The sequence below is a fragment of the Equus asinus genome, chromosome 9, assembly GCF_041296235.1.
Source record: "Equus asinus isolate D_3611 breed Donkey chromosome 9, EquAss-T2T_v2, whole genome shotgun sequence".
NCBI lineage: Eukaryota > Metazoa > Chordata > Mammalia > Perissodactyla > Equidae > Equus > Equus asinus.
Genome location: NC_091798.1, coordinates 80,124,768 through 80,148,133, shown reverse-complemented (window position 1 = coordinate 80,148,133; position 23,366 = coordinate 80,124,768). Strand labels below are relative to the sequence as shown.

At 38.2% G+C, this 23,366-nt stretch overlaps 1 protein-coding gene across 3 annotated transcripts in view; it reads left to right on the top strand.

Moving 5' to 3' along the window:
* The window catches only part of ADGRV1 (adhesion G protein-coupled receptor V1), a 511,472-nt gene that overhangs the window by 178,042 nt on the left and 310,064 nt on the right, over nucleotides 1-23,366 (top strand). For all 3 annotated transcript variants that reach the window (XM_044780002.2, XM_070517787.1, XM_070517788.1), the window contains 13 exons: nucleotides 1,923-2,040; nucleotides 3,908-4,031; nucleotides 4,932-5,070; nucleotides 5,243-5,428; nucleotides 5,695-5,927; nucleotides 8,046-8,194; nucleotides 8,858-9,059; nucleotides 9,571-9,790; nucleotides 11,786-12,025; nucleotides 13,673-13,822; nucleotides 14,888-15,361; nucleotides 19,745-19,888; nucleotides 22,069-22,243. In XM_044780002.2, coding sequence (XP_044635937.2) covers nucleotides 1,923-2,040; nucleotides 3,908-4,031; nucleotides 4,932-5,070; nucleotides 5,243-5,428; nucleotides 5,695-5,927; nucleotides 8,046-8,194; nucleotides 8,858-9,059; nucleotides 9,571-9,790; nucleotides 11,786-12,025; nucleotides 13,673-13,822; nucleotides 14,888-15,361; nucleotides 19,745-19,888; nucleotides 22,069-22,243 — 2,554 coding nt within the window. The remainder of the gene's footprint in view (nucleotides 1-1,922; nucleotides 2,041-3,907; nucleotides 4,032-4,931; nucleotides 5,071-5,242; nucleotides 5,429-5,694; nucleotides 5,928-8,045; nucleotides 8,195-8,857; nucleotides 9,060-9,570; nucleotides 9,791-11,785; nucleotides 12,026-13,672; nucleotides 13,823-14,887; nucleotides 15,362-19,744; nucleotides 19,889-22,068; nucleotides 22,244-23,366) is intronic.

Genomic DNA, 23,366 nt, shown 5'->3' with positions numbered 1-23,366 from the left:
TTGGCTCTGGGGTAGACAAATAAACCAAAGAGAAGAAAATGGAGAGTCCATATTTATCAATCTTTTTATGGCTTTTGCTTTCATGTTTGCATAATTCTTTCTTAAATTAATAAAGATGAAAGCAGAAGGAAACTAAAAACCAGAAAAACAGCATAACTGATGAATAAGTTAAAAAAATGAACAAAAAATAACCTCACAAAATCAAAATTGACAAGAAAGAATGAACCATTAACAGAGAAAATATGAAAAAAATTAAGAGACTACTTTGTGCAAATCTAGGCAAATAAATTTAAACACCTCTATGAAATTGGCTCTAGATACGTAGTAGATAGAGAAGGTCTAAGCAGATGAATTTCCACAAATGAAATAGAAAAAAAAAGTTAAACAAGAGAATAGAAGCCCCTCAGGTGGTTTTCCAAATTAATTGACCAGACGTTGAAAGGTTAGGTAGTCCCGATCCCACGTGATCCATGTCTATGTTTATTTCTTTTTTTGGAGTCTGTTGACCTTTCTTCAGAGCTTTCAGCACCAAACAACACAGAAAACATACTTTTTTTCTTTCACTCTTCTGTTAGGTGATTAAGAAATTAATCAGCAATGCTCTCTGACAATTTATTTGCCACTTAGACATTCTGCCACCATTCTTGATATGTCGGTCACTCTAACAGCATTAATGATCTCAAGCCAGATGTCGCAGATATTTCATCCACTCATTTCTCAGATTCTGCTAAGTGACAGCTCACGAAACATCTAGATTGCATGCCCTAGCCATGATCTGAAAACTTCTCATCTGGCGTGAGAAGAATTTGGAAACTACTTTCAAATTTCTATAAAGATTCTCCTTTATATTGTATACCCAGCTCTGAAATACACATATCTCCAGTGTAAGGAATGGTTTTATAGCTAAGACACACAGTTAGAGCCTCTAACTCACAAAATGCGGAGATCTAATTCACAAAAATTTAATTCACAAAATTCATAAAAGGCATAGGGGTGAGTCATTGCATCCCAGGAATTACAGATTTTCCACGAGTACATTTAATAAGGCCTAAGGCAGGAAGTATACATTTTCCTAGAAGCTCTTATAAAATTTTTAAGAAGTACAGATGTTGTAAAATAGAAATAAGGAACCCTGAAGAGAGAACAGCTTGAGTGAAGAGATTAAAATAGTGCTTTTTAATATTAAAAATATCAAAGCAAAGATACCATTGCAGGACTAAGATGTACGTGAGAAGCAATAAAGGGTAAAATTCAAACTGCAGGAAGTTAATCAGTGATGCGTAGGACAAATTGGTGTTGTTTTGTCAGCATACAGAGGAAAAAAAAGATCAAAATGGTATCTGTCATGGTTATGTCTCAAAGTATTGATCTAGTTGTCCTCTGTATATTTGCTTTCCTCTGTTCATTCTCTTCCAGCCTGTGCTGGAAACTTAACAGAAGCTCCAAGAAATTACAGAGCTAAGTGTAAGACAAGGGGGGGAAGGAGTAACAGCACTGTGGGGTTCAGCAGCTGTGGAAGAAAGGGGAAGGAAGCAGAAATGAGTAGAGGCCAAGAGTCAAATCGGCAGTAGGAAGGTAACCTCCGTAAGTATTAGACCTATGTCCTTGGTCTGTTTACAGCAGGCTGTGACCATTTAGCTCTCTTTAAGAGATTGAACTTTCAATGGTCGAAAATTTTTAATAAATTTAGAAGTTGTGTTAAATTTTTCCACCCTTTTTCCTACTGATAACCTAAATGGGATTTATAGTCAGAGCTAATTTTTATACAGTAATTCTGTCTAGAAGCAGCCCTAATTCTAGGGGACAAAAAAGACACACTTTAAAGAATGCTTATGGATGTAAACATTATCCCGCTAATGAGGATATTCAAAATTTGGTGTTGGTCAATCAGGAAAATTTATTATTCCTCTCATTTGATGTAGACTGAGTCCCAGAAGACCATTGTATTGCACACACTTCAAGACACCGTGTTGGAGGAGGACCGGCGTTTCACCATTCAGCTGATGTCACTTGACGAGGTAGAAATATCTCCAGTGAAAGGTAAGAGAAATCCAGATTTTTTGAAATTAAAAACTAGGTTCTCAGAAAAACATAATCAAGTAGTTAATGGTTACAAAGATAGGTAATGTTGGGTTTTACAATTTCTAAAACGTTTGCTAAAACATAAAGATGTCATTTCCCACTGATGTTACAGCTAAAGAATTTTTAAAAGTAAAATTATAATACCCAAAGTTGATAAGATCATATGCCAAAAATTTCATACAACTTAGCTGTGTGGTTTTTTTAAAAATAAAGGTATTTATTTTAGCAATGTTTATAAAATAAAATATGGAAGCTTCCTAAATGATCTAACAGTAGGAGTCTGGTTCAGTATAACAGAATACTATGCAACTATTCAAAAGGATGTGGCAGAAAAAGCCTTAATTACATTAAAATTAAGTACACTTAATTACATGGATAATTGTTATGTTAATACAGCAGGCTTCATAACAATGTATTCATTGTAATCCCATTTTTCTCATATGCATGTCATAAATATGTTTAGAGTTATTTACTTGAAATGTTGATAGTGATTTTTGATTACCTATATGTTCTACACATATTTACAATGATCACATATTACTTTTTAAATAAAATGTTATTTTAAAACTTAGCATATTATTATGTCTATTTCAGCCTATCTAGACCTATTTTCATCTGAAAGGAAATACTTAGATATTTTGACGTTTCAGAAAGCAGGGTCATAATTCTCATTTGTCTATGGTCCATATGAAAATTTGTTTCTTAGATCTGGAGAGAAAGGATTAATGATTCTAATTAAGTTTTATTGTAGTACAAATGATCACAACCATAAAAAATGGCCCATAAATTTTAGTCTGAAAGCTTAGATACTGTTACATGCCCTATTTTGCCATCAAGAACTTCATCCTATTGATCTGTGGCCAAAAAAGCAGAATTCCATGCCAAGGAAATTCTCAAAATTGTAGAAAGTATCACTGTATGCACCTTGGGTAGATATTCTTTCCGCATTTTTGTCTAGAGTACTTTCCACGAAGCCTGTGAGGGACTCATATCCTTGCACCATATCCTTCCATAAGGCTTAAGTTAGCTCAGTTGTCTACATCATGTTCAAGTAAATGGCAGGGCTTATGTTATATAGACTAGCTAGACACAAGAACAAGAATATACCAGTAAATCAGGGTAAGTTGTTTATCAATATTAAAAAATCATAGTATATTTCTAACTGTGAATACTTGCACACGACTAACCACTCTTGGTTCCATTAATCTGTTGCCAAAGAATGTGAAAGTACAGTAATCCAGTTCTTTTTTTTCATGAAACCCTAATATGTGCTCTGGAAACAATTTTCTTCAAGTTACTGCTAAATTATGATATGAATACTCAAATTACTTGATATTTTTATTTCCATTTTAGTAGGAATATTCGACACTTTTATAAATGTTTACAGGCAAATAGTGGAGTCATCAAATTGAAAATAAAAAAGTGCCCCAAGAATTTTTGCTTTTGCCACATAGCCACAGCCACATAGCCAATTGCAGTGAGTTGCGAAGTGCTTACTGTAGAAGGGAATTAATACAAGTGGTAGAAGAGTACTTGCTTATCACGGGGTGACAGTGGAATTGTTGCCCACTTTCTCCTGCCCCTTCCATTAAAATGTAATCTTGGGGAAGGTATTTGCCTCAGTGTCTTCAGTGCCTCAGTGTGCTTAAGTGATCTCTTCATCGGTAAAAATGAGGATAATGTTAGTACCTAACTAATATGATTGTCATGAGGATTAACTCATAAGATTAGTATATGTGAAGCACTTAGAACATTGCCAGACATATACTAGATGCATACGTGTGTTTGCTACATAAGTGGTATATGTATATCATCTTCAATGTAGGTAGCGCATCCATAATCATTCGGGGAGATAAGGGAGCATCAGGAGAAGTTGGGATAGCTCCATCATCTAGGCACGTCCTCATTGGGGAACCCTCAGCAAAATATAACGGTACTGCTATCATCAGGTAAGGGCTTCATGATTTTTCTTTGCCTGGGTGGAGGTTTTGAAGTTTTATTTGAATAGTTAGCACTTTTGTGCCTTAAATTCATTGTTCTCAATACATACACATTCTTCAAGCATTGTCATTTTATATCGTGATAACGTCCTGTGGAGAGTAGAGCAAACTTTTGGTACAGATTGAAGACTCGTCCTGAGCTTTGTGGAAGTTAGATCATGAGGAGGTTTCTGACTGTTTCTTGGGTGATTTGCACACCTTGTGCCAAGGAAAGCACGTTGAGTTGACCTCAGGAGATCTATGCTTTTGGCGTGGTTCTGTCACCAGCCATGTAAAATAAGAGATTCACTTCATATCTGTTGGCTTGTGTGTCTGCTACAAAGTCATTCCTTAGAAAATCATCTGCATTATACATTTTGATAATTCGAAGTGTTCTAAAATCAGAGCTAATTATATAACTCAGGTAGTATGACCTTAGACAACTTTGTTACACTTTTTCTCATGAGGAGTGGGACAGCAACTCTCAATGAAGTAGCTGAATTTGAGTTAAAACTTTATCTTTTTCGTAGTTTTTCCATTAACGTTGCATGTAGGAAGTGTTTACTATTGTTTGGAGAACTTTCTTAGGCTATTCATATTTTGGACTTTGTGTATTAAGAGAAAAGTCTGTGAATACTTTTTTTATTCCTTTAAACCTTTCACTATCAGCCTTCAGCTTTTGTCAGTATTCTTATCAAGCAGATTTACACAAGCTCAGTGTAAATAAGGTAAACCCCAAATAGATAAAGGTTATTTAAATGCAGCATGTTCTTGAAATGTCAAAATTGTTTATTGATGAAAGATAAAGCAAATATTTAGGAAAAGTTCCTTCAATAAAATGTATTGAATATACTTTGTATGTTGTTGTAGCCTTGTTCGTGGCCCAGTGATTTCTGGGGAGGTCACAGTTTACTGGAGGATATTCCCTCCTTCTGTGGGGGAATTTGCTGAAACATCGGGAAAACTGACAATGCGAGATGGACAGTCTGCCGCGATTGTAGTCATACAGGTATCAGTGTTCCTGCTTTCTCTTATGCACGTTGCTGTGTGTGTGTATGTGGTTGGGGGGTGGCGTGCTGGGAGGTAGTTATCATCCCACAGTTCGTTGTTGTTGCTTATGTGATATTTTTCTTTAAATGTTACAGATTCTGCTGCTAATAGCTCTTTTTATCCTCCTCTAGGCTTTGAATGATGACATTCCTGAGGAAAAGCATTTCTATGAGTTTCAGCTGGCTGGAATCAGTGAGGGGGGAAGACTGAGTGAATCCAGCAGCACTGCCAATATCACCATGGCTGCCAGTGACTTTCCCTATGGCCAATTCGCCTTCTCACACGAGCAACTTCGAGTGGCAGAGGCAGCACAAAGGGTAGAGTGTGAAGTGCTTGAAATCTTAAATAGCAGTTTGGTTTTTTATATTGTGAGTGATCTTTGAAATGTGTTTCCTTGGTCATATTCCAAAGTTTACACAAAGTGATTCATTTGCACCTAAGATCATTTTAACGTTAACATACTCTTATAAGTTTATATATAATTTCAACATAATGCTGGTAAATAGAATTAGAGACCATAAAAATTAAGCATTGTCTGGTAGATTAATCATCCAAATCAAATCAAACACTGCTTCTCGTGTAGGTTAACATCACGGTCCTTCGTTCAGGTGGGTCTTCCGGCCCCGTGAGGCTGTGCTATGAGACCCTGAGTGGGACGGCCGAGGCAGGCCTGGACTTCATCCCTGCCTCAGGGGAGCTCCTCTTTGAAGCAAGGGAGGTGGCAAAAAGCCTGCATATTGAAATACTTGATGATGGTCTTCCTGAAGGCCCCGAGGAATTTTCTCTCGTGATTACAAAGGTGGAACTCCTGGGAAGGTAAAGTACAAAAAAATAATAAATTAGGAAAAAGAAGAAAGCAGAAAGAGAGAAGGAAAGAGGAAAGGCCACATTGGGTAGGAGTTATACGGAACTGTAAAACTGTCTCAGATTTGCTCTTTCTCAGATTTATGTGACGTTAGAACAGGGCACAGTAGGGAAATTATGACAAAGGCTAACTGTTAATTGTGCAGTATTCTAAACTCTAATTTTCTTTTTCTGGAAAGTGGAAAGTATGTGTTTCTGTTGTGTGAATTCACTCTGGGCAGCCAGAGAATTAAACACGGTGGGGGATTGTAGTAACTCGGGAAGGAAATAGAGTCATTGTTCTTCAGGTCAAAGGTCAGCTGGTGTGGCTGAATTTGCCACCCCTCTCTCTGTCTCCATTCCAGTGAAAGGGCTGGAGTGAGAGATGTCTTCCTTTGATGTCTCTAAGGGCTTTCTGGTCCTCTCTGTGGGTGAATGAGGTAGAGGCTTGCCCAGTAGCAGTTTTAAAGTGGGGAAAAGATTTGAGTCAAAGAAAATTGGCCATTAATGTGCAGCAAGGTTCACTGAAGATCCAGAATTAACTATACTGAGACCCTCTCATCGCTGATTTGGTGGGAGCAGACTTGATTATCAAGGGCGGAAACACCTTTGGCATGCTGAGGTGCCCACAGGTGGAGCAGACCTACATGACAGCTTAAGCCAAACCTTCGACTAGAATGTTTGCATTTAGATAAGTCCTGAAGGAAGTTTTCTTGTGCCTGAAAATGTTTTTGCATTTGTTATGTAAATGCCGTGCTTCAAAAGCTTTTTTTAACTAAAACATTTCAGGGTGATTTAGGTAGAGTATACATCATTCCACCTGGAAAAAAATATTGTGGGCTTGCACACACTTCAAATCTTAAATTTCCCAGAGATGGCTCTGTGTCTGGCGATGGGAATGAATTTGTACTTATATTAAATGTGTTGGAATCTGAACTGGTCACTGACTATTTTGATTAAAATAGGTGAAATTTAGTAAAAGTAGCTCATGAAATGTGAGATCGTGTCTGTGTTATTGACAAGTAGGGCTTGAAGCATTTGCTGTCTCTTCTACCTTTAAAAAAGCAATTCCTACTTGAGTTTAATTCTGGGGAAACCAGTTTTCCCTTCCAGATAAATTTCTAGGCTTCTTTTGATCTGAAAAGGAAAACAGTATAAACCCATTTTGCCTAGTTGCCGGAAAATTTACTGCTCCGGTATTCAGTTATGGTAATGAACTTATCTACAAACCGTCTCAGACTACTGATAACAGTTAATCTTCTCATTTAATATTTTAATCCCCAGTTTTCTAATTTTGCCTTACGTATAATCTTATGAACTAGCTTTCAAACTGTTGAAATTAGATAGGGTAAAAATGCCAGATAAATAGAATTTGGAAATTGCAGGAAAGACTAAAATGGTTTAGTGCCATTTTCTTAGCTCTGGGAATTAAAGTGATATAAAATTCTGGAAGTCAAAACTTTTCTTTTATGGGGATAGTATCAACCTAAAAAAACAAAGGAAACTTACTTTGCATAAATATGTCATTAGTCAAGTAAACTATCATCTATATTAAAGAAGAGGCATTGATTATAATTGGTTTCCACAGATGTTAAAATATTTTCTTGAATCTTGAAGGTTTAGCTTGAAATTTCTTTAGTGGCATGATACTCAGTATTTCTTTAAAGTAACCCTCTCAGCCCAGCCCTGGGAGGCTCCGGCCCAGCTGGTTTCCGTCTCTGAGGGCTCTACAGTTTGACAGACATTCTCTTCTTCCTTCCATGACTGTAGCACGTGCTCAGTCGTGCATTCCTCGCCCCAGAGGTTCATTTTATGACAGCTTCTTCCCGATTTCCTAATAGTTTTATTATCTTCCCATTGCCTATGTTTAATAACTCTACATTAGCTCTGGTTTCACGCAGGCGGTGATAATTGGGAGCAACACAGAAATCTGTTTCAAACATCATTTTAGGAAAAAAAAAGAGTATTTTAGTGTTGGAGATCTTTAAAAAGACTAAAATGCTTAATAGGACTAAGTTCTGGGAGCTCAGAGGACGCTTCAGTTCATGCTAAGCAATTATGCACTCATTTTATTTTTTATTACTTTGCAAGAGGGTATGATTTTACCATCCAAGAAAGTGGACTGCAGGTGGATCAGCCTCCTGAAATAGGAAACATCTCCATCGTCCGAATCGTAATAATGAAAAATGATAATGCAGAGGGCATCATTGAATTTGACCCAAGGTATACTGCCTTCGAAGGTAGGTTTCAGTAACCTTACTTATAAGTTTACCACCACTTTGTGAATTACAGAGTACCTGAGAATGACATTGTCAGTTTGAATTCCTATCCATAAATTTTCTTGCTTCGGTGTGTATGTGTATATATTTATATCTGCCTTTGTATATATTTATTTTAAAAATATATTTTGAGTTACCTTTGGCCAGACTTGAACCTTGCTTGTGTATGCCAAAGCTGAATGGTTGGGAATGAGGCAATTTAGAAAAATTATATTTAACCTTAGGATTATTGAAATATTTATATTTCAAACATTTTTGTGAATCTTTCTAACTTATGCAGTACTTAATTTCAGATGATTAGAAATCAGTGAAAATTCTCTTTCTAGTGAAGGGTCATTTATTTGTATGTGGCATGCAGAGGAAGAATGCCTATGCTAATGATTATGATTAATTCAATAGGTTATTTAAATTCTAACTTATATTACTCACTACAACTTTCAACTTGTGACAAACTATACTCCTCCTAAAAAAAGTCATGATATTTTCACTAATCATTTTTTTAGAGAGATAAGTGAACTTTGGAAAAATTGAGTGCTTGCATTGTACCATTATGTTTAATTGCCAATTTAATTGAAGTTAGTTGCTTTGTCTGGCGTACCAGTTAATTCCAGATTCCCGTTACAGTGGAGGAAGATGTCGGGATGGTCATGATCCCAGTGGTGAGGCTGCATGGAACTTACGGCCGCGTGACGGCTGATTTCATCTCTCAGAGCGCCTCCGCCGTTCCTGGGGGTGTCGATTACGTGCTGCATGGCAGTTCAGTCACCTTTCAGCACGGGCAGAACTTAAGTTTTATAAATATCTCCATCATTGATGACAATGAAAGGTAATACTACTTAGTGATATCGGAAATAATATGGGCATACGTACAGCACGAACACTGTGCTCCAATCCTTACCTCTATTTTGCACTGATAATAGAATTTTAGATTATACATGGGCCCATTGAGAAACAAGTGAAAAACTTTTAGGGGTACTGGAGTAGGGAAAAAGGGCTTGGGAGACCACCGAGGACTGTAGATGTCACTTTTTCAAATAGAGGAAATAATTTTTGTTCCTTTGGATTTGAAAAGTCTAATCAGAATGTGGAAACATCATGCACTTTTTTAATGCGTTAAGCAATTAAAAAGAGTGGGAAAAAGTCTGGTAACTCTCCCAAGTTATGTAATATTGAAGCTGATCATTCATGATTTTAGCTGAGTACCGTCTTCTTCCCACTTTGTGTGTGACTACTGTGCCTTGAATATGTATGACCAATTTGGAAAATGACTAGTTATTGGATTTTAGAAGCATTTTAATGTGTTTAGATTCACAGAATTGTTCCTTCTTGCTATGCAGTGAATTTGCAGAGCCCATTGAAATTCTGCTGGTTGGAGCTACTGGTGGAGCGGTCCTTGGGCGCCACCTAGTGAGCAGAGTCACGATAGCCAAGAGTGACTCTCCCTTTGGCGTTGTAAGATTTCTCAATCAAAGCAAAATTTCTGTTCCTAATCCCAATTCCACAATGATTTTACCCTTGCTGCTGGAGCGGACTGGAGGCCTCTCGGGTGAGATTCAGGTACAGTTATTCCTCCCATGGTTTTAAAAGTAATTCTTGATAGATTGAGTTTGGTGTTGGATTTTCTTGTTCCTCAAATATATTCCTTTATTTATTCACAATCAATAATATTTATTAATTACCTGGTAGAGGTAAAGTAGCTTCCAGGTCCTATGAAGCACATAAAAATGTATGAGGCATACAGCTGTTCTCAGGGAACTCTTGAGAGCAAGTTAGAAATTAAATGAAGGATCCTGAAAAATTGCATTAATTCAACAAGTATTTGTTGAATGTTTTCCATGTGCCAGACCCTGTTCTGGGCACCGAGAACACAGTGGTGAGCAAGACAAACCTCATGTCTGTTCTCATAGACTTTTCAGAACAATAAACAAAGGAATAAAGAGAAAATGGTATGGTAACACCAAGCGCCTTGCAGGAATATAAAATCAAGAGACACAATTGTGAGTGACCTGCTGGCTACTCTAGATTGGATGGTGAGGGCATGATATTTAAGCTGAAAGGTGGATGAGGAGGAAGAGGGGGTCATGTAGAGGGATGAGCATTTGGGTAGATCTACGAGCCTGGCATGTTTGAGGGATGGGGAGGTCTGTGTGCTGGGGGCCTGTATGTGTTGGGGGTAACAGCACAAGGTAGATCAGAGGGGTCAGGAGGTGTTTGATCACAGAGAACCTCTTAAAACAGGTTAAAGATTTTATGCTAAATGCAAATAGGATGTCATTGGAGAGTTTTAAGCAGGGGAATGATGTCAATGCCACTGGATTGTCATTTTAAGCAGCTCACTTATGACTGCTGTGGGGAAAATGGACAGCTCAGACAAGAGTGGAGATGGAGATGGTGAGAAGTGAAAAGACACTGAGTATGTTTTGGAGGAGAAATTCACTGGGCTAGTGGAGGCTGAGAGAAAGAGAGGAATCAAGAATAACGGCTAGAATTTTAGCTTGAACAACTGGTTAAATTGTAATGCTGTTCACTGAGATGCAGAAGCTTGGGGGGAAATCAAGGGTTCTGTTTTGGCCATGTTAATTTGAGATAGTTACTAGACATCCAGTGGAGGAGTTAGGCAGGCAGGGGGATGTGCGAGTGTGGGTCGTGGGGAGGGCAGGGCTGCAGACACAGGTTCGGAAGGTGTTGACACATGTTTGAAACTATGGGGCTTAGGGAAGGTAGATAGAGATGTGAAGGATACAGGACCGAGCCTGGGGCTTCCAGTGTTTAGGGATCTAAGGAGGGAGAGCCAGTAAGGAAGATTGAGAAGTAAAGAAAGAGGAAAGTTAGGAAGGTGTGTATCATGTAAGTATCATGTAAGCCAAGAAAGACAGGGCACAGTATTTCAAGGAAAAGGAGATGATCGGCCTTGTCCAGTGCTGATGAAAGATAAAAGAAGCAAAGAGAAGTGCCTGATTTTTCTTTCTTCTGGATATGAAAAGTTTTAAATTATAGAAACTTTAAAAAATGCATATATTATAACAAAAACTTTATTTCTTATAACAATTTATAAAAATTTCCATTCATTTTATACTAGGAGTTTACTTAAGTATACTTAGAAGAATTGCACACCCAGCAGACTTTTCACATGGTTTTATTGTCTTATTCCAATAGGTTTTGATTGACAGAACCTGTGCACACAGCATGACAGTGTTGTAATCACATATTTAAAAAATTTTTATATTTCTCTAGCGTGTATATATTTTTAAAATATGTACTTTTATATTTTTGTTATCCTGTGGTGATGAAAAATGATCGGGTATTGAGTTTTCTTTTCTTGTTAGCTTTGTTATCCATGAATACTCATATTATGTATACATACATAATATACGGTTTATATTTGCAAATACCATTATTTTAAAAACATGAGTTGATAACATAGGAATTTGCTGGAGATAGTCTAGAATAATTTTCATGTATATGTATTTTTTTTTCTAATAGTCCATATCCTGCAAAGTAATTCTTTGTTTAAAACTGATCATCTCTATTAAAAAAACAAACACCCTGCAGGTGCACTGGGAGATAGTAGGACCCAATTCCCAGGAAGCCTTAGCACCACAGAACAGAGACATTGCAGACCCAGTGAGCGGGTCCTTCTATTTTGGAGAGGGAGAAGGTGGAGTAAGAACCATACTTCTGATGATCTATCCTCATGAAGAAACTGAGGTTGAAAAGACTTTCATTATTAAACTTCAACTCGTGAAAGGAGAAGCTAAATTAGACTCCAGAGCTAAAGATGTTATATTAACAGTAAGTCTGACTTTATTTTTCCCATAAGATTTAGGATTTAATGGATTTATCAGAAAATGCATTTGCATTTGTTGAAACTCTACAGGCTCATGATGAATTAATTGTAAGTTACAAAACCAGTAAAGTCATAATAATTCCTATGGGTCAGACTTTCTTGTTTTATATTAGTTATTATATAGCCAGATTATTGGTAACTTTTTAAAGGCAAGGCTTTAATATAGTGATGAATACTTACTTTGCACTCAGAGAAAATTTGGTGTTTTTGGAATCTTTGGCACTTGTAGAGAGGAGGTATTTGTTACGTCAGCAAAAACATTGGATATCTTTGCCATCAAAGTACGTAAAAGTTATTAACTAGTAATGAGTCAGATCATTGGAAGGAAGAATGGTATTTGTTCAGTTAACACAGCGATGTGTTGGATCAGATGTGAATTCCACATGTTTGATATGAACCACACAGTCCATCAGGGCGGAAAGTGCTGGGGACCAAGGCTACTGAAAACAATGTGGAGAGGTGCACTTTTTTTAAGTTTGGAAAATCCTCTTGTCTGGGGTCTGTATCAGTCAGATTTCTCCAGAGAAACAGAGAGAGAGAGATTGATTTTAAGCAATTGGCTCACACAATTTTGGAGGCTGACAAGTCCAAAATCCATGGAGCAAACTGGCAGGCAGGAAACAGGAAAGAACTGGAGTTGCTGTCTTGAGTTTGAGTTTTGTGGGCAGGCAGGCAGGAAGCTCAAGCAGGACTCCTCAACTGCAATCTTGAGGCAGATTCCTTCTTCTCTGGGAGACCGCCGTTTTTGCTCTTAAGGCCTTCAACTGATTGGATAAGGCCCGCCCACCTTATCAAGGTTAATCTCCTTTACTTAAAGTCAACTGATGGTAAATATTAATCACATCTACAAAATACCTTCATAGCAACACCTCGACTATGTTTGACCAAACAGTTGGGCACCGTAGCCTAGCCAAGTCGACACATAAAATTTACCATCACAGGGCTTTTTGCTTCTCTCCACATTGTATCTGAATCAGTAGAAAGAACTTAGTTAAAATTAGCTGGTTAAGTGAAGCAAACATGGGGAAAGTAAAGCTAAATTCAGGCATCGAGGTACTACCCTTTTGAGATTCTACAAATTGTAATTTTCTGGACACATTCCATTATCCTTGGGGAATAAGAACCTACTTGTTTAGTTAACAATCCGTGTAGTAAAGAAGGTTTTTAAAAATTGGTACTTAGGGGGCTGACCCCATGACTGAGTGGTTAAGTTTGCGCACTCTGCTTCAGAGGCCCGGGGTTTCCTGGTTCGGATCCTGGCCGCAGACTTACACACTGCTCATCCAGCCGTGCTGTGGCGGCATCCCACACAGAAGAACTAGAATGACTTACAACTAGGATGTACAACTCTGTGCTGGGGCTTTGGGGAGAAAAAAAAAAAGGGAAGATTGGCAACAGATGTTTGCTTAGGGCCAATCTTCCTCACCAAAAAGCATACCTTAAAGAAAAAATCAGTAGCTAGATAGATTATATTCAGGTGTTATTTCTGTTTCTTTTATTTCTTCAGCTTAGCTGTGTATTGATCTGTTAGATACTATAATTTCCTCCATAGTTAGTGTGTTATTCACTGTGTTCTCCGTTTCTATTTTTAGATACAAAAGTCTGGTGATCCAAATGGAGTTGTTGAGTTTGCTCCTGAGTCTTTATCTGAGAAGACCTATTCAGAGCCATCAGCTCTGGAAGGGCCCCTAACCATTACTTTCTTTGTCAGAAGAGTCAAGGGCATTTCTGGAGTGATCACGGTATCATTTTTCATTGGATTTTTAAGTAAAGTAACAATTTGCCTAACAAATACGGTTGAAAAGAATGGAGACACTGCATGTGCTGGTTAAACGTTTGATAAACTGAAGTGACATGAGTTTTCAGAGAAGCCAAGAAAGTTCATTTAAGCACCTTTGGGCTCTCTAGCCAGCATCAACCCCTAGCTATCTTTCTAAATTTAGTTACAATTAGATTAAAAAGATCTTCCTGATACTTAATCATGAAGAGTATGGCTCAACTATTTTGAATTTTCTTGTTTGCTGTAATGTGAAGCTTTTCCTACTTAAGTCTATCAATGATTTTGGCAAATTGCTTAATATATTCTTCACGGCTTTATATCTCAATATATTTTTTCCATTTAGCAGCTGTTTTTTAAGAGGTTTCATTTGTGTTATAATGATATAGAATGTTTGGGGATGCTATTGTAAATCATCAGGATATTCATCTAACAGATTAAGGATATCTGTTTGCTAGCAAACATATTTTTTGAGATTTCTCTATGAATTTACCTCTTTTACTCTATTGGAGATCAACTGGTACTTCTTCAGCTGAAACTTTATGGTTTAGAGTCCAAAAATTCTTGGAGAATGATTCTTAATTCTTGAAACTTTATGGATATTCCTTTTTTGTTAAAAGCGAACAAAACATATTCTGATATGAAGTATCAGATTATCTACTCACTTTTTATCTTCAAATAATGTGGGTGGTTCACTCTTGAATATATTTGTGGAACTGGCATTTTAAGGTTAGCTTGCTTCTCTTTATCTCTTCAGAATAGGTTATTATTTTAGAAGTAGGTGAAATGAGATCTTGTACTCCTGTCCTGCAAATTGCATACGACAGCCTGAAAGAGTTAATATATTTCGTGATGCCAATGTCATTCCTCCATAGTTTCTAAACTATTTGGAAACTTTAGCTTTGAATAAAATGATTCATAGTTAAAATTTATTTTTTGTATATTATGAAGGACAACGTATAATTTAAAGGATTTTATTTCAATATACTGAATTATATAACTTGGTTGGATTTTTTTCCTTTTATTTTAGGTTTACTGGGAAATAAGTAGTGAGTTTGATATTACTGGAGACTTTCTTTCTGCGAAAGGATTTTTCACCATAGCTGATGGAGAGGGTGAAGTGACCTTTGATGTTCATGTGCTGCCAGATGATGTACCCGAGGTGGAGGAAGATTATGTGATGCAGCTTGTTTCTGTAGAGGGAGGAGCAGAACTGGATCCGGAAAAATGCATCACACGGTTCTCTGTTTCTGCAAATGATGACCCACATGGGGTATTTGCTCTGCATTCAGATCACCAGTCGATATTTATTGGGCAGAACCTTAGTAGATTCATTCAAATTAATATAACCCGGCTTGCTGGAACGTTTGGAGAGGTGGCTGTTGGATATCGAATATCATCTGATCAAAAGGAGCAGCCGATTGTTACTGAAAATGCAGAGAGGCAACTGGTGGTCCAGGATGGGACCAGATATAAGGTGGACACGGTGCCAGTGAAAAGTCAGGTTTGTAGCACATCTTTAGTTTCTTTGATCAAAGCTGCTTCTGAAGAGCCCTTGCTGATCTCACGATCAGTTTAAAATCTTCTTCAGATAAATTTCAATGTAACCATGAAAAATGCCATAGAAATGCATAGCAATTGTTGGAGAATACAGTTGCAGATTATAAATGAATTAAGTATATTCCTATTTGGAGATAAAATATTTTTGTCTAAACAGTAGTAGGTACTTTTTTTAATACTTACGTAGTATCCAAGAACTGTTCCAAGTGCTGTGCATACACATCCACGCGTACACACCTACTTGCACACACCTGCAGGATGCTTATTGAAGGGGAAAAATTTGTAGGCTTCCTAGTGCTCCTTCCAAAAGGCAGCGCAGTGAGAAAAAGACTGAGATGTGCTCCCTGGAGTTTGGAGGAACTGCGTGAACACAGAGACTGGTACCTGCTTCTCTCCTTGAAAATCTGGAACCTAGGAAATTGGCTCTGATTTTCTGTGATGGCAATGAGGAGAGAGGGCAGCAGACTGCTCTGCCATCATTTAGGGTGAGAGTGATAAGAATATGTGGATTTCCTGTAGGTCAAGTAGATACCCCAGCAGGCTTTCTCAGTCTGAACCACAGAAAATGATTTGAGTGACCGTCTTAATCCTCCCATGGATGGTACAATGCATAGGAGAGAAGTTAATTTATTTCATACATGGGATGCATTATGACACGGGGAATTAATTATCTTATGGTTAAGAGAGGCTGCCCCAAAGGGTAACCAGATTAGCATCATCTTGAGAAAAATCTGCAGGGTGGATTGCGAAGCTAGGAGAGAATCAAAAAGGTCATCGTCTCCATGGACAAATAGTGAAGAGTGGGATTCTGAAGTCTTCAAGGAACACCCAAATCGATTCCATGAAAGGGCGAGCATTTGGGTGCCTACCCTCTTGGAGGGATAGCAGTCAGCCAGTGTTAGCTGAGAAAGCACTACAGCAGCAAGGCAAGATCTTTGTCATTCTTTCTCAAATCAACCCCTCCACTGCCCCTAGAAGTGCCAGAAAATTGATGGAAAGGTCCAAGTGGGGCCTGGAGGAGGATGGAGACAACATACCATGACCCCTTTGTCACTGTAGATCTTGAGGTGTGGCTGGAGCAAGAACTGGGATAAACAGGGAGGGTTAACTGAATGGAGATAGAAGTTTTCATTGATATAGATGTGGCCCTTGCCTTTCTGAAAGTGACTGAAAGCTGTGAGATCTAACCACAACGTTGTCAAAGGGTAGTGGAAAGAAACCCCATAAAGCAGTAACAGGAGAGAAAGGAAGCAGCTTTCTATTTGTATTCCACTAAGTTTAGCCCACCCAGTAATTGATGATCTTAGTTTCATATAAGCTTATGATCAATAGAAAATAGGTTATCATTCAGCGTATTATACTAATTCATACCTGCTCTGTAACCTTTTGATCTTTTGTGCCCCTGGGTCTTGTCTTTGTTGTTTAATAAAGGGGAAAAATGAAGGCTTCTTAGTGAGACATGGGTCCCATAGCTATTTCTCCATCCCTGTGGTTCTCCAGGGGACTGACTTAATACCATGGGCCTGTTTTATCAGTTTGTAACCTCCGTTTCCTATATCCAAAAATTCTCAAGACTGGAATATAGAGCACAAGCTGGGGAAATGAGAGGCGGATTCAGTTAACCAGAATATCATTGTACTAAGTCTCATTTACAAGTGAGAAAAGTTTTACAAAATACAGTGTGCTTAAATTATGTGCCTTGAAACATTTTCCCATACACATCTACATAACATCACCTTCTGAACATATTCTAGTTATAGTCTCTGCTAATAAACACCAGGCGGCATTCCTTTAACTTTTCAAGGAATAGTTTTGTATCATTTTATAATAAGATTTTATAATAAGACATGCCACAGTGAAGAGTCTATTATTCTATTATTTTGCTAAGCAATGTGGATAGTGTAGAATTACTCTCAGACTATGTATAGAAAAACCAAAATATGTGATACATATTAGATGGACTGAGACCCTCGATCTTCCTGCCTCTTAGATTGTCTCTTGTCACGAGTGGTACCTGGAATGTTTTGAAGGATGGTAGTCTTCTTTTCATTTCATTTTGAAAGCTTGGTGGTACAGTTTGTAAAGATACTTAGCTTTTCCTAATACTATTTGAATTATCTATAAATTTCTTAATATTTTCTTTAAACTTATTTTAATTATTTTTATGATTTCTATTTTCAATAGAGAGAAACACAAATTTACTAGCTTATGCATGCATGAAAGCTTCCTCTTATTGCTTACTTTAACATCTGTCATGAACATAGTTAAAATGGCATTGGTTCCTTCTCCCTCTCACATTCCAGGACGTGTGGTGTAAGACTGCACCAAGATTATTAGGTGTTGCTGCATGAGTTAGTCTTTCAAGGTAACTGTTTGGGGGAAGGTGTGACGTGCATAAACCAAGGGTGGGACTTTTTCAGTGGTTCCTTCTTCCCTCACATACTGAGTGTTACACATCGCTCTTTGAAGCTGGGGATTAGTTACAAGAGTTACGTACAGTTCAACCTGCTCCACCCTCCTAGTAAAAGTTAGGACTTTGGACAGGTCAGCCACAGAGAAGGACCTTCAAATGGGTCTTTGAACAGGGTAAGTTTCCATTAGGCTCTGAAAACTAGAAGGATCTTGATGTTTGTTTACCACCAGGACCTTGGAGTGTAAACTATTACCACCCCTGATTAACAACAGGCTTGTATGAGGCACACACTGACAATAAGAATCATTGGCACACTAAAGAAACAAGTCTAAATTTAGAAGAATTTAAGTTAGAATGCAAGAAGAATTTTATATTTGCCATTGAGTCATTTATTCAAACGTTTATTGAGAACCTGCTATTGTGAGAAGCACAGCAGATCCAAAGATGGCAAAGACACAATCCTGTTGTCGTGTTGCTCCCTGCCTAGTGTGGGAGAAGACCCATTAACACCCCATTGTAAAAGCATGTGGATAAGCAGTGTTCGAGATGTGCACAGGATATTATGGGGCTGTAAATTCCTTCTATTTGTGCCCCAGTGCCATCCAGAATGGTGGGAAATATGTAAAACCGTATTGGTGGTTCAGTCCTGGGTCAGAGAAATGGAAGGGCATGCTGGAGAACATGATCAGCTCCTAAAAACCTTTAAGTTCCTTTTCAAATTAATCTAACTGCTGTTCTTCTGTAGGCAAACCAGCTTCCCCTCAAATGCGTTGTCATTCCTGTCCAACTTTATGGTTAATTCCTGCCCCCAGGGATCTGCCACATGACACAAGTCTGTGTGCTGGATGGGCCCATGAACAGAGGAGCTGGGTGGAAGGGCACAAATGACTGGGTGCTTTAAACTGACACCTGGGCCTTCATTCTTTTGGAAATAAGGATTAAAGAAACCCTCAGCTGCCCAGCCAGTGAACTGCATGGGGCTGGGGCACATGATTGAAGTCAGGACGCTGTGATTTATTTCTGTTTCCTTGGCACTTGACCTATGATTCATGTTCGGTGAATGCCATTTTGAAAACACGAAGAGTGATTGAATGAATGAAACATCTGCTACCCCTGTGTTGCACAACATTTGAAACTGCTGTAGTACATGTTTTGCACATTTTGGGGGGGTGATGGGTGTTTAAGGACATGATATTTAAAGGACAAACAGATTCCACAGAAATGGTTGTTTTTATATTCAATAAAGATGTACTGAGTTTTTAGTAGTGTTCCGGGTTATGGGGTAACTTGGGGGCTTACCCATCATCAATAGCAATGTTTCTATGGGAAAATGTGTTGTAAGTTTCAAAAAGGAAAGTCTTTTAGTGTAACAGCAGTTTTTAAATTCAGGATTTCCCCTATTTTGTTGCATTCTAAGATTATGAAAATTGGTAATCTAATACATGGTTTAGTATTTTCTATTTATCCAAAATATTCAAATAATCGGTATACCTAAATCATTATCCATTTTGAGTAAACATCATTAGCGTTATTAGTTATTAGTCAATGAAGAGGAAGAAAGTGAGTTTTGCTGGTTTTAGGGGCTGACTATTCATCAGTGAGCTCCTTCCATCCCTGTGGCACGTAATTCTATCACTAATACTGCTTCTGTGACGCTCATGCTTCTTGGGGCCCTTTGGAAACACACAGAGAATTTGCAAATTTCTATTTTTTATACTCTACAAATACCACTCCTTGCTCCACAGTCTTCATACTGGTGATTTTTTTTTATAACAAGGGGGAAAGAACATATGTTGATAAAGCTGATACTAAAGGAACCCGAGACAGTGTGCTAACGACTCGTCAAATGTCAGTGTTTTTCTCTGAAAATTAGTTTATGGTACTAAAAAACTCATTCATACTGTTTGTTCCTAGGTCTTTCTATCCCTGGGCTCGAATTTCACCTTGCAGCTGGTGACTGTGATGCTTGTTGGTGGACGTTTCTATGGAATGCCAAAAATTCTCCAGGAAGCAAAATCCGCTGTCCTTTCTGTCCCAGAGGAAGCTGCCAATTCCCAGGTAAGCGGCCCTGAGTGTGGTACTATCCGGGAACCACAAGAGGGCAGCTTTTACAGGAAGGACTAAGATTCTTAGAATCTCTTACAATTCACTATTTCTTTAAATCTAAGTAATTCTATGAATATCCAAGAGACATTATGGATACACTACATGAAAATAATTTGTCAGTCTTCAACATTCGGTAGAAAAATATGTTCCGTTTTTGGAGTTTTAGAAAGTTTATGTCTTGTAGAATTTGAAGGTAAGGTATAGCATTTTTAAAATAACAATCACCTGAAGTCAAAATTTCCAGGTTTTCTCTTGATATTGAATATTCAATATAGAGGTATTTTGTGCTAAATAATTAAAATTAGAATGAAACATTAGTTAATATTTCAGACTTTTTCATTTACTAACATTGTAAATATTTGTCTTTAGTTTTGGGGACTCTGTTTTCTGTGGCAAGTTTGTGCTTATGTAGATAAAGGCTAGTGGTGAGATCCTGTGACACTGTTGCACCTAAATATTTGAATATTCTACCTGAGTTGATCGGAAGAAAGATGGTTTCCTCACGTCTTCATAAATTCACGTTAGAACAAAGAACACCTTGAGGGCTTTGCTTCCTGTGTAGGCCGATTCTGTCAGGATTGCAACAAGACACGGCTGTTGTCTCTGGCTGTGGTAGCATGTGTATTTTTGAAACCATTACGAGATATCAGTGCATCCTGCTCTTCAGGTGGGAGCGCCTTCATGTTGACTAAGGCAAGCCTGGCCCAAGATGCTGACGTGGAACTGGTGCAGATGAAGGGGCGGGAGTCTGCGCAGATCTGGCCAGCAGCTTATGTAACACGGTCTCTGGCCACTAAGGGGATGCTCTTCAGTTACTCCCTCCTGGGCTACTCCTCCACAGGGAATGCATTTGCTTTGTCCCCTAAACTGGAATCCACCAATATTACAAATAACTGAGAGGAATGTTTTCTTTCTTCACGTCCTCTGTTCAAGAGGGAGTGAGGGTATAGAATTTAATAATGCTTTGAAGTTTTTTTATCTTCTTTTTGCTCACAGATTTTTATGAAAAAGATTCTTTTCAACTTGAACCATTCATTTGGAGTAGTAAAGTATTTCCTACTCCTTGTCCACGCACGTTGTCACCAGACTGTGTCACCCCAAATGGCAAGATAGGGCCAGCCATAGTGTATTCCCGTCCCTGGTGTATCCTCTGTATTCTTAGCCGTGTGTGTGTGTGTGTGATGGGGCTAGGACACCTTCAAACAGCCTCTAGCCATGAGCAAGCATGATCTAGATTTACCAAAGCCTTTGGCAATTGCTGAGCAGAAGCCTCACTGTAACAGAGAGTCTGGGCTGGTGTCAAATTGAAAGTTTGTTTTTCTTTTTTGTGGCTCTGAAGCTATCCTGTAACATCCTCTCATACTTTTCTGTTACTCTACATTCCAATTTGAAATGGGGAGAATGAGTCTTACATATAACTGTTGATCATATGGTATCCAAAATTTATAGATATTAGGAATAAAAGGTAAACTGAGTCATACAGATCACAAAGTAAAGCCAGGAATCTGATTTCACTCTTAGGCATGGACCAGAACTTATTTCATCCATAAATCATCTATAAATCCCAGCATAGCCTGGGAAGGTTGCGCTTCAAACGAGATCTTACTCAATGTAGATGAAAAAGATGATTATTTAAAAAAAAAAAAACTTTGAAGCTTTATGATCCTCAAAAAAAAATTAAATTGAATCAAAGAACTGAAAAGAACCTTACCAGGAAATCGAGTTCATCGTGCTCATTTTATAAACGAAGAAATTTGTGATATCTTAGAAAGGAGTCAAACTTGAGTTCTAGACAAAGCGGTTGTCTAGGCCCGTGACCAAGTCGTATTAAAATGCCATTTTTAATCTTTTGCTTTCATTTAACCATAATTACATTTGTCTTTTTTAGATTCTGCTAATTCAAAGGGTTACAATTTGATTAAACAATAAAGCTGTAAACTATAATCTGAGTTATAAAATAGAATACATTTTCAAATCTGAGATGTCATTTCTTAAACATTACTCTTTGAGTATAGTTTAAAACAAGAAAATATATAGATAAACAAAGGGGAAGTTGACATTTAACCCACTCTTCAGAAAACGAGCACCTTTAGGGAGAAATAGAATAATATTCTAAGCATGTTTCTCCTCAGGTTGGATTTGCATCTACTGCTTTTCCTCTCGTGGACATCACTGCTGGGACGAGCCACGTTGTGGTTTCTAGAAGAGGCACATATGGCTCTCTCACCGTGGCCTGGGCGGCCGGATACGCTCCTGGGTCAGAAATCCCTGAATTCATTGTTGTCGGCAACATGACCCCAGAACTGGGTGAGTTGTGGCTTTTCTAAGATGAGCCTGTAGAACATGGAGGTGTGTAATTGGCCGATGGTTTTCTTGGATCATCCTTACTCTGGACACCGAACGGTTTTGCTTTCTAATACAACACTCCCGTGTTTAAGTGATCAGGGTTGTGCAGGCTGCTTGATGAGATGAGGAAAACCTTATTCAGTCATTTAAAAACTTCATACTTCAACTGGAAATAGAGGTCACTAAGCAGACTAGTCTGCCCATCTATTAGTAGTTTGTTAAAAGTAGTTCTAAAAATCAAATTTGGCCCATATAGTGATAAAAAAGACACGCCTTGGTATCCATTTACACGTTCACCTGAATATTCTGACAGTAGAGCAGCTGTTACTTCATCTACTTCCTTTTGAAATCATACCATGAGCTCTGTGAGGCTGAGGAAGATGCAAATGTTGGATGGTTTGACCTCTACCGTGTTATAGAAAGCTCATTGCAAATTCCTATAATGACAGTTTATAAAGGACTTTCCAGCAGGCTCAGGATCTTTGAAGTTCCCCCTCCTTTATTTACAGTGTCCTGCTGGTCACCAGGCAAAAGCCATTCAGCCTCAGTAATGACTCTGATGAATCCTGCATCGTGGACTGAGAGCCTCAGTCTCTCAGTGAGGGTAGAATGACTTTCATTTTCCTAAGGTCTTGCATCACAGAGATAAGAAGGAATGGAAACTGAACTCCTCAAGCTGATGGGGGTGAGGGCTAGGAACCGTAGAATGACAACATTTCATGCCAACTTCCATCCCAATAGAAAGCCCAGAAATAGATAAAGCGCAAATGTGGATGCTTGAACGAGAGACCCCGGAGCACCAGCACTGCCCTGGGTCCTGAGGTTTCTTAACCTCTGATGGGTACCCCTGCTCTGATATGTCAAACACTGATGCCTCCTCATTTTCCTTCTGGCACGTCATCTAAGTTAAAGATACGTAATTATCCTTCTTGTGTATTTTCTAGCCCTTTCTTCTGCAGAAGCCCTTGTCTTCAAGCCCTCACCCTTTCTGTCACTTTGGATGATATGCACAGCTCAATATAATTTAGTTTTTTTCTTTTTGTATTAGTAACCACTTACTAGGTACAAAAAGATTTATTTGTAG